Source organism: Calonectris borealis, chromosome Z (genome assembly GCF_964195595.1).
Source record: "Calonectris borealis chromosome Z, bCalBor7.hap1.2, whole genome shotgun sequence".
NCBI classification, from domain to species: Eukaryota; Metazoa; Chordata; class Aves; order Procellariiformes; family Procellariidae; genus Calonectris; species Calonectris borealis.
The window spans coordinates 45,131,596-45,155,109 of record NC_134352.1 but is presented as its reverse complement, the minus strand read 5'-3'; the positions used below and the strand labels follow the sequence as shown (position 1 = coordinate 45,155,109).

Here is a 23,514-nt window from a genome sequence, read left to right as displayed (position 1 = left end):
ACTAAATACCAGATCAGGCTGTAATCTGTAAATTCTTTTTATTGTTCTAGGCATGACCTGGCTTGACAGGAAAACGAACAAATTCAAGTAGTCGGTATTTCTTCAGTGAAATAATTTGTAACAAAAAATGACCTTTTATATAAATCTCAGTATTCACAAAATAATGGACATCAACACTTTCATTTCTGAAAAAAATGCAGGTATGGTATACAGATGATTCACGTTTAATGATAAGCTTGGTGAACGTGCATGGGACTAAAGTCGGATCAGCATTACGGGTAACGCTGGGCGGACTAAGGTGTTCAGGAGCTGTGCTTTATGCAGCTACATATGAGAATCATGAATCTCATCCGAGATATTTCAGAATTATTGGACACTGTAAGCCCATCTGTTTTCAGTTATACTTAATGGCTTGTTTTGTCAAAATCGATTTACTGCTACTGCCTTTAAAACCACTTCTGAAAACTGATTGTAAGGCAGTATGTCTCTCACTAAGACCATTAGGAGAAATTGGATGAGCTGAAGTCCTTCCTTCAGTTACAACAGTTTAATTGTATTAACTCTTATGTTTTCAATGATTTTACAGCAAGGTATCTGTGGGAAGAATGTTTAGTATTTAGGAATAGGGTTTAGTATCTAGCGATATCAGCCTAGGATTTGGCAAGTCTCAGCTCTGCTATCCATTCATGAAATTAATTAAGTTTCACAGCTCTCCTGGTTTTATTCCCTTCTTATGAAATCCAAATAGCAATTTGCCTGCCATGGGCTGTTTGGGGAACCAGTGCACAACATGCGGATACTCCTTGCATTAGAGAAGGTAGGGATCCTGCTCCTCTACGAGAAAAGAATTTCACAGAAAATAGGAAGACATTTAGGTACTGTGAAACTAGCTCTTTCAAGACGAAGCGTCGCCTGAAATTCATTGTAACTATGGATTGCTGCTTTTCATTTCTCATGCACTCATACAGACTACTTTTGGAACAAGCATCCCAGCTCTGCAGCAGCAACTGCATGGGGAAAAAACCACTGTAAAGGTACGGCAGGACACGCATTCTGTCCTCCCACCCACCCACCCACGGCCGTACGTGCAATGAAACCCTGGCAAGGGGTACTCAGGCCTTCCAAACACAAGGCACGTTCAAATCTCTTTCATCGCTTCGACTCCTTCCCCGGAACCCACCGTTATTGGCTCCTTGGGGTGCAAACAGCGCCCCCGCGCCCCGGCGCCGGCCCCCGCGCCCCAGGCCCGCCCCGCCCCGCAGCGCCGCCGCGGGGGACGCCCCGCGCTCCCCGCGCTCCGCCCCGCGCCGCCGCCAGCCTGATCACGCTGCCTCCTCGTGGCCGCGCTGCCAATAGGCGGCCGGGGCGCTGCCCGGGGGGCCAATGGGCGGGGCGGGCCGGCGTCAGCCCCGCCCCCTGGGTGTGTGTGACAGGAGCCAATCGGCGGGCCGGCGGCGGGGGGTTTATATCGGCGGGGGCCGCCGGCGCGGTGGGTGGGCAGCGGGCGCAGCGGCGAGGGCGGCAGCATCAGCATCGTCATCATGGAGCACGGGCGGCAGGTGGCGAACTTCGGGGCCGGGCCGGCCAAGCTGCCGCGCTCCGTGAGTAGGGGCCGGGGGCCCTTCCCGGGGCGGGCTGGGGCGTTGCGGAGGGCGGGAGTGAAGGTGGGCGTCCTCGTCCCCCCGGCGCTGCGGGGGAGCCGTGCTGGCGGGGCAGGCGGCTTTCCCTGCGCGCTGAGGGGGGCTCTCGCCTGGACTGAGGCGGTGGGCCAGCGGCGGGTTCTGCCTCCCAGCCCGGCTCCCCGGGGGCTTCCGCGGGCGCCGGCTGCACAGCGAGGGCTGGGGAAGCTCGGGTAAATAGTAATAAAAAGAATGACCCAGATGGCAACGAAACCTTACTTCTTTTCCCCCTCCCCGCCCAATTAAATGCCCTGGTAAGCCTGGTTTTTTGAAAACGCACCCTAATTTTAGGGTTTAATGAGTTTTTTCTGAATCTGATCATATGGTCGTTCATCAAGGGCTGTATCAGTTTTGGGATGGAAGGTAGATCCTGAGATGCACAAGGGCAGCTATGTTGAGTGTGTTATTTGTCAGCTGATAACTAACATGGTAATTCCCTGAGAAGTCTTTATTTAAAAAATGATAATGAGCATAGTGTAGGCTCAACCTTCTGAAAAGTTGCATCAGCAGCCATAGATTATCCAGTTACATATGGAGAGGGGGTGGTTTCTGCCAAATTGTACGCATCTGACTTTCAACTTAAGAGTTATGTATTGTGGAAATTTTTTGTTCTTAGTTTCCTTCATTATTTTATGTGTTATTTCTTTAACAATTCCTTTAGGTAGACAAATTTGCTGTACAGTGGCTTTTTTTCCTTCTCTCTTCTCATGGAAATGTCGTTTGTAGATTATGTGCAAAGAGATTTGTTGTTCTGTCTTGAATCGTTGGCTCTGAAAGAGGCTATTAGAACTGCTGCAGCATCCAGCTCTCCAACAGAGAGTACTGAGAACTGGGTTTAGGGTTTGAGGAGAGGATAGCTGAGCTCCATATTATTAACCTGTTTTCCCCTCTTGAAAATGCGGTAGTCTTACATGGACAGCTGTATTGCCTCAATTGTTTCACCTTGAATGTGGGCTGATGCCGCATGTGAGGTGCTCGGACTTGCTGAAGCAAGAAGGTAGGCAGAGCTCTTCATGGCTTTTATAAGGCCTATCGTTAATGTCTATTGTAAGGTCATATGGATGCCAAATGTGAATGGACTGGATTTGCCTGGATCTGGACAAGACTGGAGGTATAAGTCTTGTGTGGGTATTTAGGAAGGCTCAGCAAAAAAACATGGGAGTTGGAACTGGGAATGGGAGCCTTCAGGCATTTTGGGTCTGTAGTGTAAAAGGTTTAAAGCTTAACATAATTTTTAAATTGCATTCATGTATTACCATTTTGTTTCATGTTATTTCTTTTTTCCTTTCCGCCAAAGAAATGAGCCATCGGACCTCAGATTTCACAAATTGTCAGATAAAGAATGTTAGTAACTAACAGTAATAGTTAGTAACCAACAGAATTGGATTTTATCAAGCAGTTTAGCAAGCACTTTATAATAGTCTGTGTGTTCCCTTTGACTGTTTTGCTTCCTCCTCTGGCATGAATAAGTTTGCACGTGAAACATGGTGGTTAAAACTTCAGTCTCCAACACGCAGCGTGGCACAGTTGCTTCTGGTTGACCTCTTGGTGACCAGCGGTTACAGTTGACAGGCCATGCAGATGCCCTGACAGCAAGGTAGATTTCTTGTTCCTGCAACTGCCCAGAGCATGTGGTTTCTTGGCAGATCCTGGGGCACGTGCAGGATTTGTTTTGGTGGCTTTTCTGCTGGGGCTCCCTCTCCTCCTGCTTCTTTTAGGAGGAGCTAAGAGTGTTCTGACTCTCACACAAGGATCTACTGAAATTGGAAGCTGCAGATCCAATGGTTAGAATCTAATTCTACTTTCTTGATATGCGAGAGCTATGGGAGAGGAAAGAAAAATGGAAGGCTGAAGCAGCAGATTACCTGGCTAGGGCTCCTTGAAGTGACCTGTGCTTTTTGGTTGTCTCAAAATTTTGCTTAATTTCTTTTTAACTTTCAATAACAGAAAGAACACAGGACGTGAGGATTTAAGATGCTTGATTAGAAAGAGTACACATGCAAACACTAAGCGTTCTGTAAAAGGTTAGGAGTTCCATCCCACTCCTAGAAATCATTCTGAAATCTGGAAGTGTAACTGTTAAAATAAGAACTTAAAACATGGTCTCCACAACAAACATATGATTCAATTATGCTATCTTACGAAGAGCCTTCAGCTACTAGTTACAACGAAATTATATTGGTAACTATACTTCTGTTAATCTCACTTGACAAGTGTCAGGTTATTGCAACATGGAGCTGCTGGCATATGCATCAGTAACTCCAGATAGTGGAAGATTCTTTTAATTTATTTGTGGATTTTTTTCTTTTGTTAGGTATTATTAGAAGCACAGAAAGAATTGGTGGACTACAAAGGACTTGGTATAAGTGTTCTTGGTAAGACTTTTAAAATTCTATATTTTTTAGAACGTAGATGTTTAACTAAATTGTTTAATAAGAGTTTTTGTTCTTGATATTTTGGCTCCTTTTCTCTTCTAATACCTTATTCTGGTAACATGTATGTCCAGAGAATACTTTTTCGTACTGCTTTTCTACTATTCATCAGGAGACCATAAAATGACTCATAGCCAGATGTTTAGTGATCCAAAACAATGGACTAGAGACAAAAAAGGTAACTAATCATATGTAAAACATTAGTACTTTTGGATTGTTGGGCAGGGATGTGTGTGCATGTATGTGTGTGTGTATATATATATAGGCAATATATAAAAAAAGAATTTATATATATCTGTAAAATACTATACCTGTATATACATACTGTACACAGATATACACATACGATACGTGTGTGTGTATATATATGTATATAGATACCATATATAGTATCTTATATACTATGTGGCAAAACGTTTCAGATGTATTTGATGTATAGCATCCTTCCCATTAGGAAAACAATGCTGTCCTATCATAAGGAGGAGGTGTCTTCTGTGCCGTATGCGTAGCTGACTGGCTTTTCAGCCCTGGTTGCACAAAAATTTTGTGCAAGAAGATGGTCAGCATTTTACTAGTGCTGTGAAACTGGTTGGTTGCTAAAAGTAGAATGTGCAGCAGTCTCTGCAGATTGGGATTCATGTTTAAATTGTACATTCTTACAGATGGAAGAAAGAATATGGATTTAATAAAAGGAATTAGTATTAAGCATCCTTAATGATTAATTAGGATTACTGCATGAAGAAGCCTTGTTAAAAATAAAAGAACAAAACAACCCCCTGTACCTTACTCTGTACTTGTAATAGCATTAGTAGCAGACAACATTCTTCGAGTGAGGAGAACCTACACCTTTCTAGGGAGTATTTTTTTCATGGAGATGTAGTTGTTCCTGGGGGCAGTAAGGTCATATGGATGCCAAATGTGAATGGACTGGATTTGCCTGGATCTGGACAAGACTGGAGGTATAAGTCTTGTGTGGGTATTTAGGAAGGCTCAGCAAAAAAAAAGGGAGTTGGAACTGGGAATGGGAGCCTTCAGGCATTTTGGGTCTGTAGTGTAAAAGGTTTAAAGCTTAACATAATTTTTAAATTGCATTCATGTATTACCATTTTGTTTCATGTTATTTCTTTTTTCCTTTCCGCCAAAGAAATGAGCCATCGGACCTCAGATTTCACAAAAATTTTAAATACAGCTGAAAATCTCATGCGTGAATTGCTGTAAGTGGATTACTTCCTGCTTATTTTTGTTTCATGCTTGTGCTAGTTGCACCAATAATGACTAATATGGACACCTTTCCTGGAAAGAACCTGTTTGTGTGTGGTGTTTTTTTTTCTTGTTTAGATACTGTGTCTGATAGAGTAATAATCTTGGAGAGGACGTTGGTCTTCTGTTTGTCTGACGCTGATTTATTTGAATATGACAAAGGGCTTTTATTAGGTTAAGATGCTTTTTATGTGTTTATACACTGACTAGTTCTAGTTACTATATACTAGACTTTCTTCTGAAATTCTAATTTTTGTCACCTTCATAGAATTCATGAAGGGCAGCAACTTTCTTCAAGAAATATGTGGAAACAATAGAAATCAGTTCTCTAGTGGTATAGAGGTGATCTGTACATTACTCATCAGTCTGATTTTACCAACATAAGCTAAGGATGTGTTTTAGAATCACTGATCAGGAGCTGTTTTCCTATTTGTAGTGTGACACATTCTTAAAAGTTTGAAATAAATATATTATGTATTAGAATTAATATTCTCATAGTAGTTAATAATGATGGTCATTTCATATAAAAGCTTGACTCAGTCATAGCCAGAATTTTTGACAGAGGGGTTTTAATGAATAATTTGAACAAGTAATTTTTGTGACTGTATGAACAACTTCTTATGGCACTTGCTTTGCAAGTACAATCTACCATACAGTTGCACTTGCAAATTGAAGGGTCTCAAAGCTGAATTCTACTGAGAGCACTTTAGTGTGAAGTTCTTAGCCTGACAGAAAAGCCACAAAGCTAGCAGTAGACAAAATTACAAGTGAGCATTACTTCTGCTGGAATATCTTTCAAGTTTGTGTGCATTATGACAGTAGAGCTACTCAGGATTGAATTTGTTTAATGCTATCCAAGGGTGGGAAAAAACCGCTTGTTTTCAGCAAATTTTTTATCCGTAAAATGTATAGCAACTTAAGTATTAAGTTGTTACTCAAGACCAGTGCTGAGATAAGTTAATGGGATTTGGTCTAACTTCTCGGCAAAGAGTCTTCTAAAATGACAGTGTTCTTCCTCAGTTGCTGTTAAATGCATAATATCAAGTAGTATGCATCCTGCGTCTTCTGGGAATAATATAAATGGTTATTTCTTGCGTGCAGAAATATACCAGAAAACTACAAAGTTATTTTCCTCCAAGGAGGTGGATCTGGTCAATTCAGTGCAGTCCCGCTTAATCTTATCGGTTTAAAGGAGGGAAGACATGCAGATTATGTGGTTACTGGAGCTTGGTCAGCAAAAGCAGCTAAAGAAGCAGAGAAGTATGCCAAAGTGAATATCGTTCATCCAAAACTAGGAACTTACACAAGTAAGTTGATGATTACATCCATCCATCCATGTGAATGCTTAGCTTTTTGAATCACTCTAAAAATTGGTCCAACTCAGCTATTGGGTTGTTGAACGTTAACTAGAGTTGACTGCCCAGCACTCAAAGGATTGCCTGCCACATCTCTCCATGTTCATCACTGGGAGGTCTGATAGATGGCTTAACAGCCTCCACTAGAAAAGAATTGTGAAACTAGGCTGAGCAAATCCCAGAAAATAAGTGGCAAGAAGCAAATGTGTACTGGTAGGGAAATGGTCTGAGCGGTCTGATTTTTTTTTCTTTCTTTTCTTTTTTTTTTGTTGTTTTGTTATTTAACTGAGTTCTTAAGCTATTTGTAGGGATATTGCAAAGTATTTCAGTTTCAGGTACACTCAATAATGAGATTGCTCTGAAATTTAGAAGCATGTCTGGGATCTTAACCTTGTTGGCTCAGGACAGGAGAGACTTGCATTCTGTTACCTTCTTTCAAGGGTTCCCAAATACTTATCTTCCCCACCCATGTGTCGTAACAGGCCGTTGGCTCTGGAATAGAAGAGGCATTTTCAACTCCTCTGCTTGAAGCTTGTTACTGGACATGACATAATCTGAATGACCACAGTGTAGAAGGAAGAAAAAGGTTAACTAATTGAGGCATTGGGAATTTTCATGAGAGTCTGTTTCAAGAACACTTTAAGTGTATAATTTGTCACTGGATATACATAAATAATTCTTGGAGCTGGGACACCTGAGTTCTGGTTTCTGCTCCCGCTAGTCATGCTTGCTTTTCTTCCCTCTGGTCCAAATTATAGCATTTGAACTGGGAAGAGTGGCAGCAGGAGAGACAATATCCACATACGAGTTAGTGTATTAACTGGTCATTAGGGCACTAACTTGGAAGATAAGTTTATATCCTCTGAGGCACAGCAAGGAATTGAACCTACAACTTCCCAGTCTAGGGAAGTGTATTCATCATTTGGCAGCTGTAGATAAAGGGAGAGGCAGTAAATAATGGTGGAGGCAACAGGAGCACTTCTTCCCTCTCATGTTTTGGAGGAGAGAAGAAAGGAAGAGCAACCATTTGTTCTGTGCAAAACCTGTTCTGTGCTGTCAGGACATGCCTGTGTATTGCCTGTTGACAGAGGAAATCTTAGTTTTGTAAATCAGTTGCAAAGCTTAAACGGGAGGTAGGTAGGTGTTCAGCTTGGACAAGACTGAAATGCTTCTGGGGATGCACAGAAACATGGCTTTAGAGAACTTTGCCAGTGAGAATTTGGATGCTTAGTGGTTCCAAAGGCATCAGGAGGATTCTTGGACTGAGTGCCCAGATTCCTCTGAAGTGCTTTATTGGACCCTTAGGGCAGTAGCTTGTAGTCTGGGATTGCAAACCTGATGAAAATCCCTTGAGGAGTAAGGGCTGAAAAGCAGAAGGGTGTTTGCCGGCTTAATGATGGCTCACCACAGAATTTTGGGAATGCACTGGTGTATTTCCTTTGCAGATAAATCGTATTTTCCTGGTAACAGATAATTAATACTTTATACTGCAAAATCATTCTGGGTTTGCACTGAAGTCCTGTGTTCATGTAAAATTGCATGCCAGGAAAATTACTTGTCTCCAGTGACCTTTGGTTTTCTTTTTTGTCTGTCTCAGACATTCCTGACCCAAGCACTTGGAATCTTAATCCAGATGCGTCTTACGTCTATTACTGTGCTAATGAGACTGTTCATGGTGTGGAGTTTGACTTTGTACCTGATGTCAAAGGAGCGGTCTTGGTGTGTGATATGTCATCAAACTTCCTGTCCAGACCTGTGGATGTTTCCAAGGTACAGTATTGGATGCAGTGGCTGCACAAGGCATTTTCAAACTTGAATGCATATAATTAGGCACTTTGAAATCTCTGGATGGCCAGAGGTGCTGAGCAGTGAAATTAAGGAGATCATATTTTGTTAATTTGGTGTCTGATGGTGGATACAGAAGTCTGAGATTTCACGTCTATCTGTTATCCTTTTTTTCAATAAAAACATACTGAACTATGTTGAAATTGTTCATGTTAATAGCTGTCCAAGATTATTTGTCTACTGTGTGGTCTTCACTGATGCTGTAGCTGAAAAAGATACCTTCTGAATCATATTTAGTCTGTAGATAGTGTATATGGCTATAGCAGGGAACTGTGAATCAGATGTTTTTCTTCCTGCCTCTTACATGGAAAATCTGTAACCCCCTTTAAGCTGCTAAAGGTTCCTGTGCCTCACAATTACTGTGTCTGTTTCATAGATAATACAGAGGCAGAACATAGTACTTGCCAATGTTTGTAAAGTGTGTTACTGACTAGTGAAGTAGCATGTTTGACCTTTCTTATCTGTGTGTAGCAAAAAGAAGGGGCAATCGTTAGTGCATTCATCTTGGCCTTTCCTGATCTGCCTCTTTCAACAGGTGGATTATATGATGCCTGTTCTGAAATACCAGATTGGTTGAAAATACAGTGATCTATGTATGGATTTATTTTTAGTAAATTTGCTTGGAGTAGCGTGAAATGGGGACAGGCTGCCTTGAGAATTATTTGTGGCTACTAAATAAATGTTTAGCAAGTCATTGGGAAACTTGTGACAATCTTCCTCAGTTGAATGAAGATACATGGTTCTGACAATAGACATACATGAGATAACTGTAGCTGTAAGTGCACTTTGAAATTGGAACTTCTCCTAACTTCTTTGACCTACAACTTGTTCATTTTCAATACGTTCTCCAAGCTGTTCAGCTGAGTTCTATGCCTGTTTTATAATGATACTGGTGTATTGCTACATGCATTCACTAGATCTTACAACTGAGTAAGTCCTTCTTTTCTTCTTTCTGCTAAAGTTTGGTGTGATTTTTGCTGGTGCTCAGAAGAACGTTGGCTGTGCTGGAGTTACTGTTGTAATAGTACGTGAGGACTTGCTGGGATTTGCACTGAAAGAATGCCCTGTAGTCCTGGATTACAAAACACAAGTTACGAATGGCTCTTTGTATAACACTCCACCGTGCTACAGGTAACTTACCCTACTATTTAATATCTCTTATTCAGAAAGCTACTGCACTGCCATCTGCTGCTCTTATCGAGCAAAGTTTCAGAAGTTGCGTATTTGCCTCCAAGTCACTGATATGTTGGAGTGTTTCACACGATTCCTGTGAAAACGTGGAAATTGTCCAGCCATGTGACTGTACTAGGCTTTGATGTCGCCTAGTGGGAATCAGCATTAAGGGACGTAGCATTTTTAGGAGTAAATCTTACGTGTCATAATTCCATTGTAGAAGTTTCAGGATCCAGTTCTGACTTACACGAACAAGACTCTAGTCAATTCAGTGGTGATGCTTCTGTCGTTGCAAGTGGGTAATTTGGCACTTAGTCTTGCTTCTTGAACACTCAGAACAGATTTGATTTAATTTCTTTCTGAGGTTGTTCTCAGCATTTGAACCTCCAGATACCTGTGCCTGTAAAAGATTTTTTTTTTTTAAAATGGCATTTTAGTCATTGCTTTGCTTTATTCTCTAGAACAACTTTCCATTATTTCTTTAAGTACCGCCTCAGTATTTGACTTGGCATCCAAAAATAAAATTGGGCTATCTTTGTAATCATTGCTGGCAATCAAGATCATAAAATCAGTGTGTACCTGGCGATTTCATGTATACAAGAAGCAGAACAGACTACAGCTTGCTCTTTTAAAATTAGTGTCTCCTATCTTCTGATAGCTAGTGAAATGATGCTTTGCTGGTGGAATATTTAGGTGTTGAGCCAGTAGTATCTACCCATGCTTAATCATGAGCATTTTTATACCAATGTCCACTAAAATGATTATTTTAAAAAAAGAAAATCTTCAAACCAGGTATCCTTTTTTTCCCCAGAAAAAAATTTTTTAAAATTACTTTGAAAATAATGATTTCTACTTTTAAAGATAAGATTTCCTTTTGATTCAGATAATTTGATGATGCAGTCTTATATTATTGATCTTTAATGTCAGCTCTTACAGCTTTTTTCAGACATGCCAGAATTTGCGAACTTAAGTTGCCTAATGATGTTCAACAGATATCAAATGCACTGTAGAGGCATAAAGTACAGTGATTGCTGCGTATAAAGCCTACCTTAATGCCACCACTTACTTAAATTCAGTAGAATTTTAAGTGATACTAATTGTATCTCTGAATCTGCAGATTCTCACTATGAGGTGTACTGTTGCAATGACATAGAGGCAGTTATCTTAATTTAACAAAAGAACAGTAAATCTTGTAAGCATATGTTTATTCCAGGCTTGATATTGCACAACCAGTTTTTCCAAGGAGTGTGCATACTGTAGAGCTGTAGTGATGTACTCTTGCTGTCAGTCCATCTGCCCTATCAACTGACTACACCCAATATCCTTAGGGCTGGTGTCTAAGACAAGAATTAACCTTACAATGTTTCTAGATTTTTGTCTTCTTTCTGAATGTAGCTGTGCAACATGGGCAGTATGTGTGTCTTTTTTCCCAATGATTGATAAAGCCTCTATTTCATGATCGATTATTTTCCTGACTGCCAAGTCACACATACTGTTTTGGACGCTGTGTACTTGCACATGGCAGGTTTTAAATCCAGCCATTCATGTTTTCCAAGTACAAAGCTATTTCCATTTGAAAAACAAAAGTTCTACTTAATCTCAGGCTTGATCACAGTGTTGCTCCTCTGGTTTGAAAAGCAAAACAAATTAAATTCTGCAGCTTTATTTTAGCCACTGCAAAGAACTTCTGAAAAGAAAGTGCTGCTTTAGCTGTAACTCAGTATCTGTCAGTAACATTAACAGGGTAGTGGGAGATTAAGGGAGCAGAAAATAAAGTTGAACTAACAGTCTGTCTCCTTTCTGATCACTGTCTTGCCAGATTTCGCTTCATGCCACAGACCCACATTGGAGTACACTCCAGAATCCAGAATGCAACACACACTGAAATGTTGGCAGGGCACACATCTGTTTGGCTTGGCTCTAAATGCCTGTTCCAGTTTTTGTAAGGAACTGGCAAAGCTTCTTAGCTCTCTTTTTCCCTGCTCTTTTCCTTGCACTCTGTAATGGTTTGCTGGCAAACAGCCAGGAAATATTAACTTAATTTGCAAAAGCTACTTCAGCAGGATGTTAAATTAAATTAAGGTGATGCTAATGGCTTTAACCGCTTGGCGCTACAGAACTTGACTTTTTGACCCTAATCTGCCTTGCTAAAATTAACAATGAATTTGCTATAAAAATCTCATTTCCAAGCTCCAAGGATTTATTTTGCATTTAAAATTGCTTCAGAAACATTATTTTGACTGACATGAAAGAAGGATGAAAGATTTCAGCTGGTTGGGTTTTGTGGATGACTCTAAGGCTGACTTCTTTAAACCTTACTTGTCCAAGAACTTTCACTCAAGGAAGTGAGGGCAAGAGGTGAATGTGACCCTGTATATTTGGCAAGGGCCTAGGCTATACTTCACTTAAATCCTTTACATTGGGGTAGTTGACAGCATGCTGTCATAAATGTGGCAAGATTGTGCTCTCAAAGCTATTAGGTGATTGTATAAAAGGCAATCTGTAACTTCAGTTACTCTGCAGTCTTTCTGCAGAGTTCAAAGATTTGATGCTGGCATCCCTTGAGAAATTAAAAGTAGCAAAGTTTAAAAGAGCCTCCTGCTAGATTTGTGTTAGGGAAACTTGTAGGGTAATGTTCTCTGAACACTCCCTTGGAATCTGTAATGAAGGGATTAATAAAAGCAAACTTGTTGGAAACGTGCCATAAAAACTTGTGAACAGTTTATTATGTAAAGTGTTGTAGTCGTGGGAAATGCCTGAACTTGAACAAGCTGCGTTTTGTAGCAAAAGCACAAAGGCAAAAGGCCTGGGGGATTTTTTATGTTGCGCTTGGTAACTAGCATTGAAATACTTGGTCCCAAGCCACGTGATGCCAGTAGGCTTCCAGATCTGTACTTAGAACTTGAATGGTAATGAGTAAGTAAGTGTAATACATCATTATTTGTTTCGCCAGACTTCATGTGGGAAAAGGTCTTTTTAGACAGAAGTGGGATTATAGTTTTTATTTAACATTTGTGAAAATGGAATTAGATTGCTGGTACTACTAATGTACACGCATTTGAGATTCACCCCTGCATCTTTGCTAGAGCAGCTGCACAGGGTGGATGCTACTAACTTTTGCCCTAACTGGCTCTTTCTAGGACTTGACAGGCAGTTTTGTGGTCAATGAACTGGCAGTCCATGCAGCATGTCTGGGGATGTCCTTGGGAGCCCTGCAGGGCTGCAGGAAAAGTGCAGGACTTGTCATTCTGTGGTACAAAGGATTAAGTTTGGTCCCACAGATCTGTGTGACATTTGAATTTCAATTTGAATTGCTTCATCTGTGTCCAAAAACATTGCCTGCTTAGAATTGTCATAATTTGTAAAATAGTCCAGATTCTGAATTGTTAATCTTAAGCACCCTAAAACCAAACATAACATTTTGTTGTGAAACATTTTGTGAACTATTAATAGGACTGTTATTTTTATCTGGTTTTTTTTAAATAATGTGATTGAAAAATGTTCTTTCCTCTTGCAGTATTTATATCATGGGATTGGTACTGGAATGGATAAAGAATAATGGTGGAGCTGCAGCCATGGATAAACTTAGTTTAATCAAATCACGAATGATTTATGATATTATAGACAAATCTAATGGATTCTATGTGTAAGTTCCTATGCTTTTTCCCCTTGGTTTCAATATTTGTTGCAGAGCCAACTTTTAAGAGTGATTGCAGCATATTTTCAAAGTTACCTTTCCAGTATATAGAAGTTTTGAGGAATCCTACAGGAATTATCTGTGCAAATATTGACCTGATAACTATCCAAGGATGAGTCTCATTCCAGCAGGAAGTTATTTCAAGTTATCCCATATAGATCATTTGTGAAGCATATTAATAACATATGTTCTAAACTTAATAAAATGCAGAAGCCTGGGAGAAGAGTATACAAAAACCAGATACACAGATTCTGGTTTGTACGCTTACTAAATCTCTTAGGGAAATACAGAGAAAAGTGGCTTGTAAGAAGTTGTAGAGGCCACTTTTGCATCAAATTCTTCCTACCATCTCTTTCAGTAGTCAAAGACTCTTCTTTCTCTCTGTCAAGCAGAGCATTTTTATTAGCTAATTGTGTGACGTTCTGAAACACTTTCTGAAACAAAAAGAGGAAGATCGGACCTAGATGTAGTCAAAATGTAATTTCTTTACATACAGTTTATTTTCTTCAGTTATTTTTGATGGTTTTCCAAAGCAGACTTAACCCTCTGATTTTTACATATTGTTGCAAGGTATTTTTGAGCTCACAGGGCCCAAAATATATATAGTTAAAAGCTGATGTTGTAATTTGGAATAATTCTAATACTTGCCAAATTCAAAAAGTAGTAACTGACTATGAAATTGCAAAATATTTTCCTTCATCTTCAGTATAAAATGAACAGTTTTGGGACCTAATTAATTTTCAAGTCAAAGTTAGGATAGGGCAAATTAAATTTGGATTTTAAATTAAAGCTGGCTGCAACCTTAATTGGCAGGGATATAGTTTCATCATAATATTTAATACATTCTGCTTATCCATTTAGTTAATGAGAACAGCTTTGCCTTTAGCATTGTCATGATCAGGATTGTGATCCCACTCTACTGAAATCCTGAGGGTTTTTCATAAACCTCAGTAAGCAAATGAAGCTTTGAAAAAACATTTTGTGACAAATAGAAATCTGTTTCTGGCAAGCTGGTCTGTAAGGCTGTGAGTGGGAAATGCAATGCAGATGGGATGGTAAGTAGTCAATTGGGAAGGCAAAGCAAGCTTTGCTAACTGAGCTGTATGCATCTTACTAAGCAATACAGTTAAGACTGTGGATTTTTTTTTATTGTATCCATGACTAAAAGGAAGATTTATCTGAAGCTGCCTTCCCAGCTGAAATCTGCCACCTAATCTGCGGCATGCTTCACTGGGTGGGCAGTGTGACAAGCCATTTAGCAAATGGAGACTTTCTTCCACAACGTGCTGTATGCCATTTGCAGCTTGCTTTCCAAAGTCTGTGCACTGAGTTACATCAGATTGCCTGATAGCAACTGGATCTTCTAAAAACTATAGTGTAGCTACAGTTGCTCAAATGTGGCAATGCTTACTAGCATAGGCCTTCTTGAAGAGTGTTTTACTGGTTGCATCTGAAGCAGAAAATTTGCATAGGCAGATATTATGATTGATTGGGTTTTTTTCTCTTCATAATGGAGACATCTGTACAAAGGAGCAAGGGAGAAACTAAAAAAGAATGATACCTATTCTTCGTCAAATAGAATAATAATAGGTATGAAATTTACATGCAGTTTGTGAGAAAACTTATTCCTAATTAATCCCTGCCAGAATCTACAACACAGCCTTAGGAAAGAATGAATCTGGAGGCTTCGTATCTTCTTTGTAATAGAAGCCCTGAAGAAAAATATTTAAACCTTCCCCCCCCCGCCCCCTGCCTTGTTCTTACCTTCACAAGATAATTAAAAAGAAATTCTGCTTTAAATGTATCTTGAATTTTCTACTTCAGATTAAAAGGAATTTTAAGAGGTTAGAGCTGTCGTGCACCTCATGTCTGTTGTGGCCATGTATGCAGTGCAAGATTTGTTCTAGAGATGTCTCTTTCCTTCTTGAGATGTTCATGATTCTGAATAATACTAACGTAGAAGATGGACTGCAACCACTAATAGAAGTCGCTGATATCCATCGAAATTTCCTTATGCTATGTTCTTATACTTCCTTTAGCTTTGTTTAGCTGAGTCAAGCTCAATTCTGGTAGGACCTGTGACTAGCTGAGTAAAAATAAGTGTGTCAGTCTTTGAAGTCGAAAAGAAGAAACTGCCTGAGACTTAGTCAAAGTTCACTGTAACTAACCTCATTTACCCTGGGGAATGTAACCAAGACTGTCGTGGGTGAGGTGGTGGTTTTCATTGTTTTTTTAAATCAGGTCTGTTTACAAGCCTCCTGTGCATTCCTCTGAGGAAATTTTGAGTAGGTCAGGAAGGATTAATAAACCTTCCACTTACTGTTTCTGTCATACTTGGTTAAAAAAGGAAGGTTACTTTTTCTCACAGAAAGTAATTTCAATTATGGAGGCATGACTTTGGTGCTAAACAGATGCAATTACTGACCTTCTAAAATTGTATATAGCTGAAAACGTAAATTTAGCACAAAATGGGTTAATCATTACATTCTGCAACTCTTCTAGATGTCCAGTGGAGAAAAAGAACCGAAGCAGAATGAATGTCCCTTTCCGTATTGGCAGTATCAAGGGTGATGAAGCGCTGGAAAAGAAATTTCTTGAGAAAGCTGTGGAACTTAACATGATATCTCTGAAAGGGCATCGGTAAGTATTAGTCAGATAAATGCCTTTCCTGTGCAGAATAAACTTACTACAGTGATACAGCAGCAGGCATTGTGCATTGACTTACCAGCCTTTCTTGCTCACAACCTGTTCCTCGTATTGGTTTGGCATCACTTGGGAATAGCAGTCTAGAGATGGTAATCAGTGGCTGCTGGTGGCTCAACTACTGCTTAGGTGTGGTGGGGCTCAGAGCTTTCTCCTTAATTCTGCCTTCTCCAATTTGACAAATCTGACTCTGAGCAAATGCCAAAGAAGGTGGCTCTTGAGGTGAGATTCTGTCGTTCTATAAAGCCCTTCATTACAAGGCTTGTCTATGGTTGCAAGAGTTCCTTCCCGTGTTCAGTGGTGTTTGTGGGATTAAAAAAGATAGCTTTTTGATATCACAGAGCTACAGCGTTGGAGCTGTAAATAACTTATAACCACTGAGTTTCTTTAGATTGCAAGCTTGCCTTGAAGAATTAAATGTTGCTTCTCATTCACACAAAATATGAATTTTATCCCTTTGGAGCAGGGGTAGGTTTAAATGTCTGTGAATGTTATTAATGCCTTTTTTTAGAATTTACAAAACCTTTCTATTTTTTTTTCTCCCCTCCTCTTTTCAATTCAGATCTGTGGGAGGAATCCGTGCCTCTTTATATAATGCAGTGACTGTAGAAGATGTTCAGAAGCTTGCAACATTCATGAGAAGCTTCATGCAGATGCATCAGTCATAAATGCCCACGGGCTAGAGCCATGCTGCACATCTATGAAATAAAAGCTAAAGGGTTTGAAAGTTACTGTGATACTGCACAGCTGTAGCACACAAGTTATATTTTCTTCTAGTTCCTGTAGTATTTAGTTAACTGCACGGGATTGAGGCCCAATCTTGCAATGACTTGGCAGCCTTGGCTTCACTGAAGGTGAGGATCCCCAGACTGATCAAGATTGGTTCCAAAAGTTGCAAAACAGAATTCTTAAGTTAAAACACAAGTAGTGTTGTAAAATGCTATGGATCTGAGTCTGTTTCTTGATTCTAGTCACAAATGACTTCTTCAGCAATGCCTTGTTTTCAGTAAACTTCCGGAGGCAAAATTTGTTAAAAGCTTTCTGTAATGCTTTACAAATACTCTGTGACTGCACAGGGAAGCTAGAACTAACGTTAAGTGTTCTCTAAGGATATCTTGTTGGTTTATCAGATATATTCCAACAGTATACCACCAGCAGTATTTAGGAGTTAATATCTGTCTTCCTAACTTAAGGACCTTGCCTTCGGACTTCTGCTCCCATGCTTGAAGTACTGTCATAACTGTTCCATATGGCAATACCCATTGTGGGTAAAGTCTTTGTAGGACTGGGCCTTTTTTCGTATTATCATTTATTGGTTTAAAGCTAAGATGCATGAGTCTGTAATTAAATCAATTTATAAGATGTTTATTTGTCTATGCATTTTGTATATTAACTTCTCTAGGTCATTAATTTTATATTCTTATTTTGGAGTGTGCTATTTGCTCCTGCCAAAAAATTGTTTTTAATTTGTTAACCTTGTGCCAAACTGGATTGCTGTATTCCACTCAGTGGGTCTGTGACTTTCTCTGCACTGACTTCCTAGCCCAAAGTGCAGCAGACTTTCTTGTCTAGTGCTTCTTAAATGTCTTCCCTCTCTAATTGCTCCAGTATTTTCTCTGTGTTTTCATTGCTTCAGTTCTGCAGCCTTTTGTATGTGGGGCTTTGCCCAGCTGCAGTAAATAAAAGTCTTGACTTCTCTGCCTTTTCCTGACACTACATCACACTTTTGATCCAACTTTCTCACTTGATCCTTCTGGCTTATTCCAGACACTGGTACTCGGGGCAAGGGAAGGAACTGTGGTTATGCAAAGATCTTCAGAAGATCTTCTGTTACAGTACCCTTGAGTTACTTATCTTTCTCAACTTGTGAATTTCTGCCAATGACCATATAGTGACACTAGCCTCCTATTTTAACTTTGTAGAAGCTATCTGCTAGTATCATAGTGTTCAGCATTACTGCAGCTGGTTTCAGACTGTAAACTCTTTGTTACAGGATTGGGATTTTTTTAATTTTTATGTAACACCAGTACAGTGGTAACAATTTAATAATGATAATGATGGACTGTTCCTTTTTTGGTGGAACCTCACAGCAAGTCAGTGCTAGAGTTGAGTTACATTCCTATATGAAAAGTCATCATTTTATGACTACTGTTTTGAGATTTTTGTCAACTTAATGTAACTCAAAGTAATTAAACAAATTGGGTGAAGAAGATAAAACTTAATCACAGCATGCTGTGAAGTACTAGTGTATCTGAAGCTTTTGTTTTTGTCATTTTCAAAAGGATGAGAAGTCATGCATAATGTGTATTAGAATTTTAGATTCCAGTATAATCCTTTTCCCTAAAAGCAAGCTTCCTTCATTTATGTTTTATTTCTTTCTGAAAGTAGTCTTTCCTACAACTAGCATGGAAAGAAGAGTATTACTATGAGAAGGCTTTGAGAACCCTTTTTGACCTGCCAAGTTCTGTATTAAGCTTTTTAACTCTCTAAAATTCTACTTCCTCTGAATTTTGTGTACTTGTTTTCAACAGTAGCTGTGGCTAATTCCTTTTTCCAAAAGTTAGTAAACCTTTCTATTTTATAATAGCCTTGCATTCCCCTTAGCAGGCACACTTTTATGTGTGATTACAAGACAACTTGCACTGCTGTATGCAGCTGATTCATGAACCCCACAGGAAACCTCCTTGCTGCTTCTGAGTTGTGCCTGACATCTTGTCAATTAAAGACTTTTTTTTTTACCCAGGAAGGCAAAAATCATGTAAAAACAAAATGGGGAGTGAAGATTACATTAGCAGGCAGTGATTGACTGAATGTCATGTGAGGGGGATGCAGGAATGCTGGGAAGTCTGGAGCATGTGCTGAATGAGTTAGTTACTTGAGATTTGTTTCAGACTCATCCATGCAACAGTTCTGTTCTTCCAAGCTGCATCCCCTCATCAGATTAGTGGGAGGAATTTCAGCAAGGGGTTGCTGAGAGTCCTGGTCTGTTGTCTGTCCCTGTCCTTATGTCAGCACTTCCAAGCTGGATCAATAATTGCCGTGTTTGGAAGTAGGGCTTTTCTTGGTGTGATAGGAATACTCCTGAGGCATTCAGAGGTGTTGAAAAATAGAGGTAAAATATTGGTCTCATCTGAGTTGTGCATGTAGCGAGGGAATTCTAAGACGGGCTCTTTTCAATGAACACTGCTTTCAATTCCTCTTCTAGTAAGTTGTCTCTATTACATCGCCTAGCTTTTGTGTTTGGTTTCACAAAAGCAGTTGCTAGTATTCTCTTTAGTTTGTACTATAAAAGTCCCTGGCCGCTGTCTTTCTCAGGCCTGGCCTAAAAAGAGAAAGCTGCCGAGGAGATTGTGCACTCCCTCTGTTCCTGCCCCGCACAGTGAGGAGCGCTTCAGCCCAGGTGAGATGGACTGTAGATCCGGAAGGCACTCTGTGCCGGGGGACTCCTGTCAGTTGTCAATGACAGGGTCTTTGCATGGCAGTTGTGGTGCCATCTCTAAGCCTAGCACAAAAGAATTGAATAAGAATTAGAAGTCTGGATTGCCAAATCCTTATTTAATGGAGATAAATGATTCATATGGACAGCAGTGTGGACAGTCCGGACCCTGTGTCAGCTGACACTCTGTATTTTCGTATTTTTTTCCTATTTCTGTTTAATCCTGTTTTTCTTTTCAGTTTGTAACTGGCTTAATATTTTTAGATGTACCCAGGGATGTTTGGATGTAAAAAGTTCAAGCCTGTTCCTGACTTTCAAGTAAATGTTTGGAATGAAACAGCAATAAAAGACATCATACACTGATGGATTAGAAGTTGTCAAAGTATGCTGAAAGCATTATTAGGTCTGGCACTATATTAATGTATGATGAACGTTTGCTGTATTTCATTCTCTGGGTAGAAAATAAAATGAGGATGAACCTCTTTGTATTTGATAAGGATGTACCTAATTAAAAAGTGAAATGTTACAATGTTACATGAAATCAGTCACTTTAATTGGAAAGAGGTATCCCCATTCCTGTTGGTAATTGGACTCTTGATAATTTAAAACCAGGATTCATGACAGTCTGTGATAAATTGGTCCCTTTTAGGCTAAAGAAGCTAAGAAGTTATAATTGCCGATGGATTACTGAATGGTTGGAGGAGCGTGATCAAAGACATGCAAGGAGATATATAGAAGAGCTGGTAGCTTGTGAAGGTGTATTTATTTTTTTAAGTAGCTAAGGAGTAAATGTGTATTTGATGTGACAAAAACAAAAGCTGTACAGTTTTTGAAATCCCAGAAAATTTAAATTCAGTCTCCTACCTTTGCACTATGCATAAAAAGCAAAAATTGAGTGTTTTAGTAAATGGATTAATTACAAAACGGATGTGAAGAAATCATGTGAGGAAGGTTGAAATTTGCTAAACTGTTATAAGAGAAATTACCATTAAACTGCTTAGAATTTATAAATATAATGAACAAATCTGAGTATGATTCTTTGTTTTAGTTCCATGATGTAAACTGAAGACATTTGAGAGACATACTGCTAAAACTAGGGATGGTAGTAACAAACACTTCTTGCTGTATAACTGAATAAGTATTTTTCCATAGTGTGAGCAATAGTTTTTGGACTTGAAACAAACTGTATGAAACTTTCAAACTCTGGTGCTAGGTTTTGTAGCTGGGCAAACCAGAACTAAAGAACTATGAAAGCTGGAAAACTTAGTTCTGGGCTGGCACTGCCCTGCCACTGTAGGGTCACACTGGCTTGTGGCTTTTCTTCCCTACTAGGGCAGCCCCAACCATGCTGGTTTTGGACACTTTTTTTTTTATTGTGAAAACAGACCTCCTGTCTGAGTGCTAGGCAGGTGTTAATGCTTTTCTCATTTGTGGTTGTGCTTCACCTGATGTCCCAGTACTGAGTTGTATGTCAAGTCTGGTCCCTCTGAGAACTGAAATTAAAGGTTTTGGCTATGGAGATATTTCAGTCAGCCACCCAAACTGTAACTCCTCCTTCTTGGTATGGCATGGAAGCTTGTCTTCAATTCCCTAAACCTGGCTGGTGATGTGAAGTAGTTTGAGGTAAGACAGACGTTGCTCTGGTGGTGTGTGGGGTCATATGGTGTGGCAAGAGAAAGGCTGTTAGACATCGACAGTAGAGCTATGTGCTCTGTGGCTTCTGGAGGAAGCATTGGACCAAGGTAGCGGTGAAGTATGTGCAAGGTAAATGCTGGTGACAGCTGGTGAGTAGGAGGATATATTGCAAGGCTTTGGAATTAAGCTGTTTAAAACTAAAGGAGACGAATAGAAACAGAAGAAAAATATTAGGAGGGTAATATAAGATAAAGTTGTTATTTTGGAGTAGCCGTTTTACCTGTTGGTGTACGAGTTAGAATCACTTTAAGAAGTAGCCCCCTGCCTTGCTTCCCTGCACCCCTCATCCAGGAGGGGGACTACTTATTTTGTGGCTCCATGACTACTAATGTCACCATAAGGGATGTAGCAAAAATGTGGCTAGAGTGGGAAGTGTGGCAGAACACAGCTATGTACGTCAGTTAAATGTGAGGGTAGAACTACACTCTCACTTTGCATGCACAGCCACACAATGTACCCCCAATGTGTAATTTACTTGATCCCTATTGTAACGATAACTGCAGATGAACAAAATTCTCTGTTCAATCACTTCTTTACATCTCTGTTACAATCGGAGAAGCAGTCCCATTGTGTTCCGAATGCCCTCTAGCACCGGTTTTAATTACCGCATTACTTTGAAAGGGAATTGCTTGTTTGACAGCACTAGCCAGAATCTTTAACTGGCAGTTGAGTGTACATTTCAGTAAGTGAAAAATAATCCACTGTATTATCAGCAAACCTTTAGTCTTTTCATGCAAAATACACAAATTTGTGTGTGTACACTAAGCCAGAATACTACTTTTATCCCTACCACATTTGGCACAGAGAGGCAACCCTATAGCTGGGATTCTGACACTAGCTTTCCGCCAAGTTTGGTTTGGTTTGATCTCTCTCTACTGGTCGGTAGATGCTCTGAACCACACCTGAATGGAAAAAAAAACACAAAACCAAAACTATTTTCTACACATGTGAGGGAATGCATCCCCAAAACCAGCCACAGATCCTTCAAGTTTTAAAAGATATGTATAGGTGAATATTGGGTACCCTTGTTTTTGTGAAGTTTCAATTTGTGTTCTGATCATGTTGATTCCCATGATTTTACATATATACTGAAAAGTGACTTACCCAATATGGAAACAGTTCTACAGTTGTTCCATGGATATTGCTTTCAAGATGTTTAACAAAAATCTCTGTATTGGCCATGTATGAAATTATGCTCTGGTGAGACCCCACCTTGAGTACTGCGTCCAGCTCTGGGCTCTGCAGTACAAGACAGGTACGGATCTGTTAGAGCAGGTCCAGAGGAGGGCCACAAAAATGATCAGAGGGCTGGAACAACCTATCCTACAAAAAAAGGCTGAGAGAGTTGGGGTTGTTCAGCCTGGAGAAGAGAAGGCTCCGGGGAGACCTTTCTGCAGCCTTTCAGTATACAGAGGAAGCTTATAAGAAAGAGAGAGAGAGACTTTTTATCGGCACTTGCAGTGACAGGACAAGGGGCAACTGTTTTAAACTGAAAAGGGTAGGTTTAGATTGCACATAAGGAAGAAATTTTTTATGATGAGGGCGGTGAGACACTGGAACAGGTTGCCCAGAGAAGTTGTGGGTGCCCCATCCCTGGAAGTGTTCGAGGCCGGGCTGGATGGGGCTTTGAGCAACCTGGTCCAGTGAAAGATGTCCCTGCCCATGGCAGGGGGGTTGGAACTAGATGATCTTTGAAGGTCCTTTCCAACCGAAACCACTCTATGATTCTATGATGAAACAAATCTCTTATTTTAGGGTAAGGCTAGTGTAACTCTTAGTTCAAGATTTGTACCACCAGTGAATCTGTTCTGCACATTACAAAATAGAAGTTTAGCATGACTGATGATCCATGCTGAGAAGGGGATAAATGAAAACAGGTGCAGTTCACAGATCAGAATAGCCTTGGCTCAACAGTACTGAAATAACACCTGCAAATATTGAGCCAAAATGCTGCTGAGCATTGCTAAATCCTTACTGAAGCAAAATGAACAGCATCGGAAGACTGCTGGGCCCAGTGTATTTGCTTCCAGTTCTCACTTTCATAAAAATTGTGTTTATTTAGACTATTTATTTAATTTGAGATTCTCATTCTTGATTGTAGAAAATGTGGAGCTTATTTTATTAAGAATGCTCATGCAGAATGAAAGGCATTGAGGAATTCACTTAAAAGGTCAGATGTCTGGGGATGCGATACGAAGCAGCACACACTTTGTGTGGCTCTCCCTGTCTCTGTGAAAGG

General features: G+C 39.9%; 1 protein-coding gene across 2 annotated transcripts; it reads left to right on the top strand.

The window, feature by feature from the left end:
- The first annotated feature begins 1,434 nt into the window (after positions 1-1,434).
- Positions 1,435-20,590, top strand: PSAT1 (phosphoserine aminotransferase 1). Of its 2 annotated transcripts, XM_075138480.1 has the most exons (9): positions 1,435-1,601; positions 3,994-4,054; positions 5,256-5,325; positions 6,473-6,678; positions 8,324-8,496; positions 9,533-9,702; positions 13,262-13,390; positions 15,944-16,081; positions 16,707-20,590. In XM_075138480.1, exons 1-9 carry the CDS (start codon positions 1,542-1,544, stop codon positions 16,810-16,812), a joined length of 1,113 nt encoding a protein of 370 aa, XP_074994581.1. In that variant the 5' UTR covers positions 1,435-1,541; the 3' UTR covers positions 16,813-20,590. The 2 variants fall into 2 exon arrangements, with proteins under 2 accessions (XP_074994581.1, XP_074994582.1); XM_075138481.1 differs by lacking the exon at positions 13,262-13,390 and having other exon boundaries at positions 1,474-1,601.
- Positions 20,591-23,514: the final 2,924 nt, after the last annotated feature.

Bases quoted from the DNA above. Each gene is read 5' to 3' on its own strand.
- PSAT1 (XM_075138480.1), top strand. From the start codon at position 1,542: ATGGAGCACGGGCGGCAGGTGGCGAACTTCGGGGCCGGGCCGGCCAAG. The intron at 5,326-6,472 runs GTAAGTGGATTA...TCTTGCGTGCAG, and splicing joins AATCTCATGCGTGAATTGCT to AAATATACCAGAAAACTACA. The intron at 13,391-15,943 runs GTAAGTTCCTAT...CAACTCTTCTAG, and splicing joins AAATCTAATGGATTCTATGT to ATGTCCAGTGGAGAAAAAGA.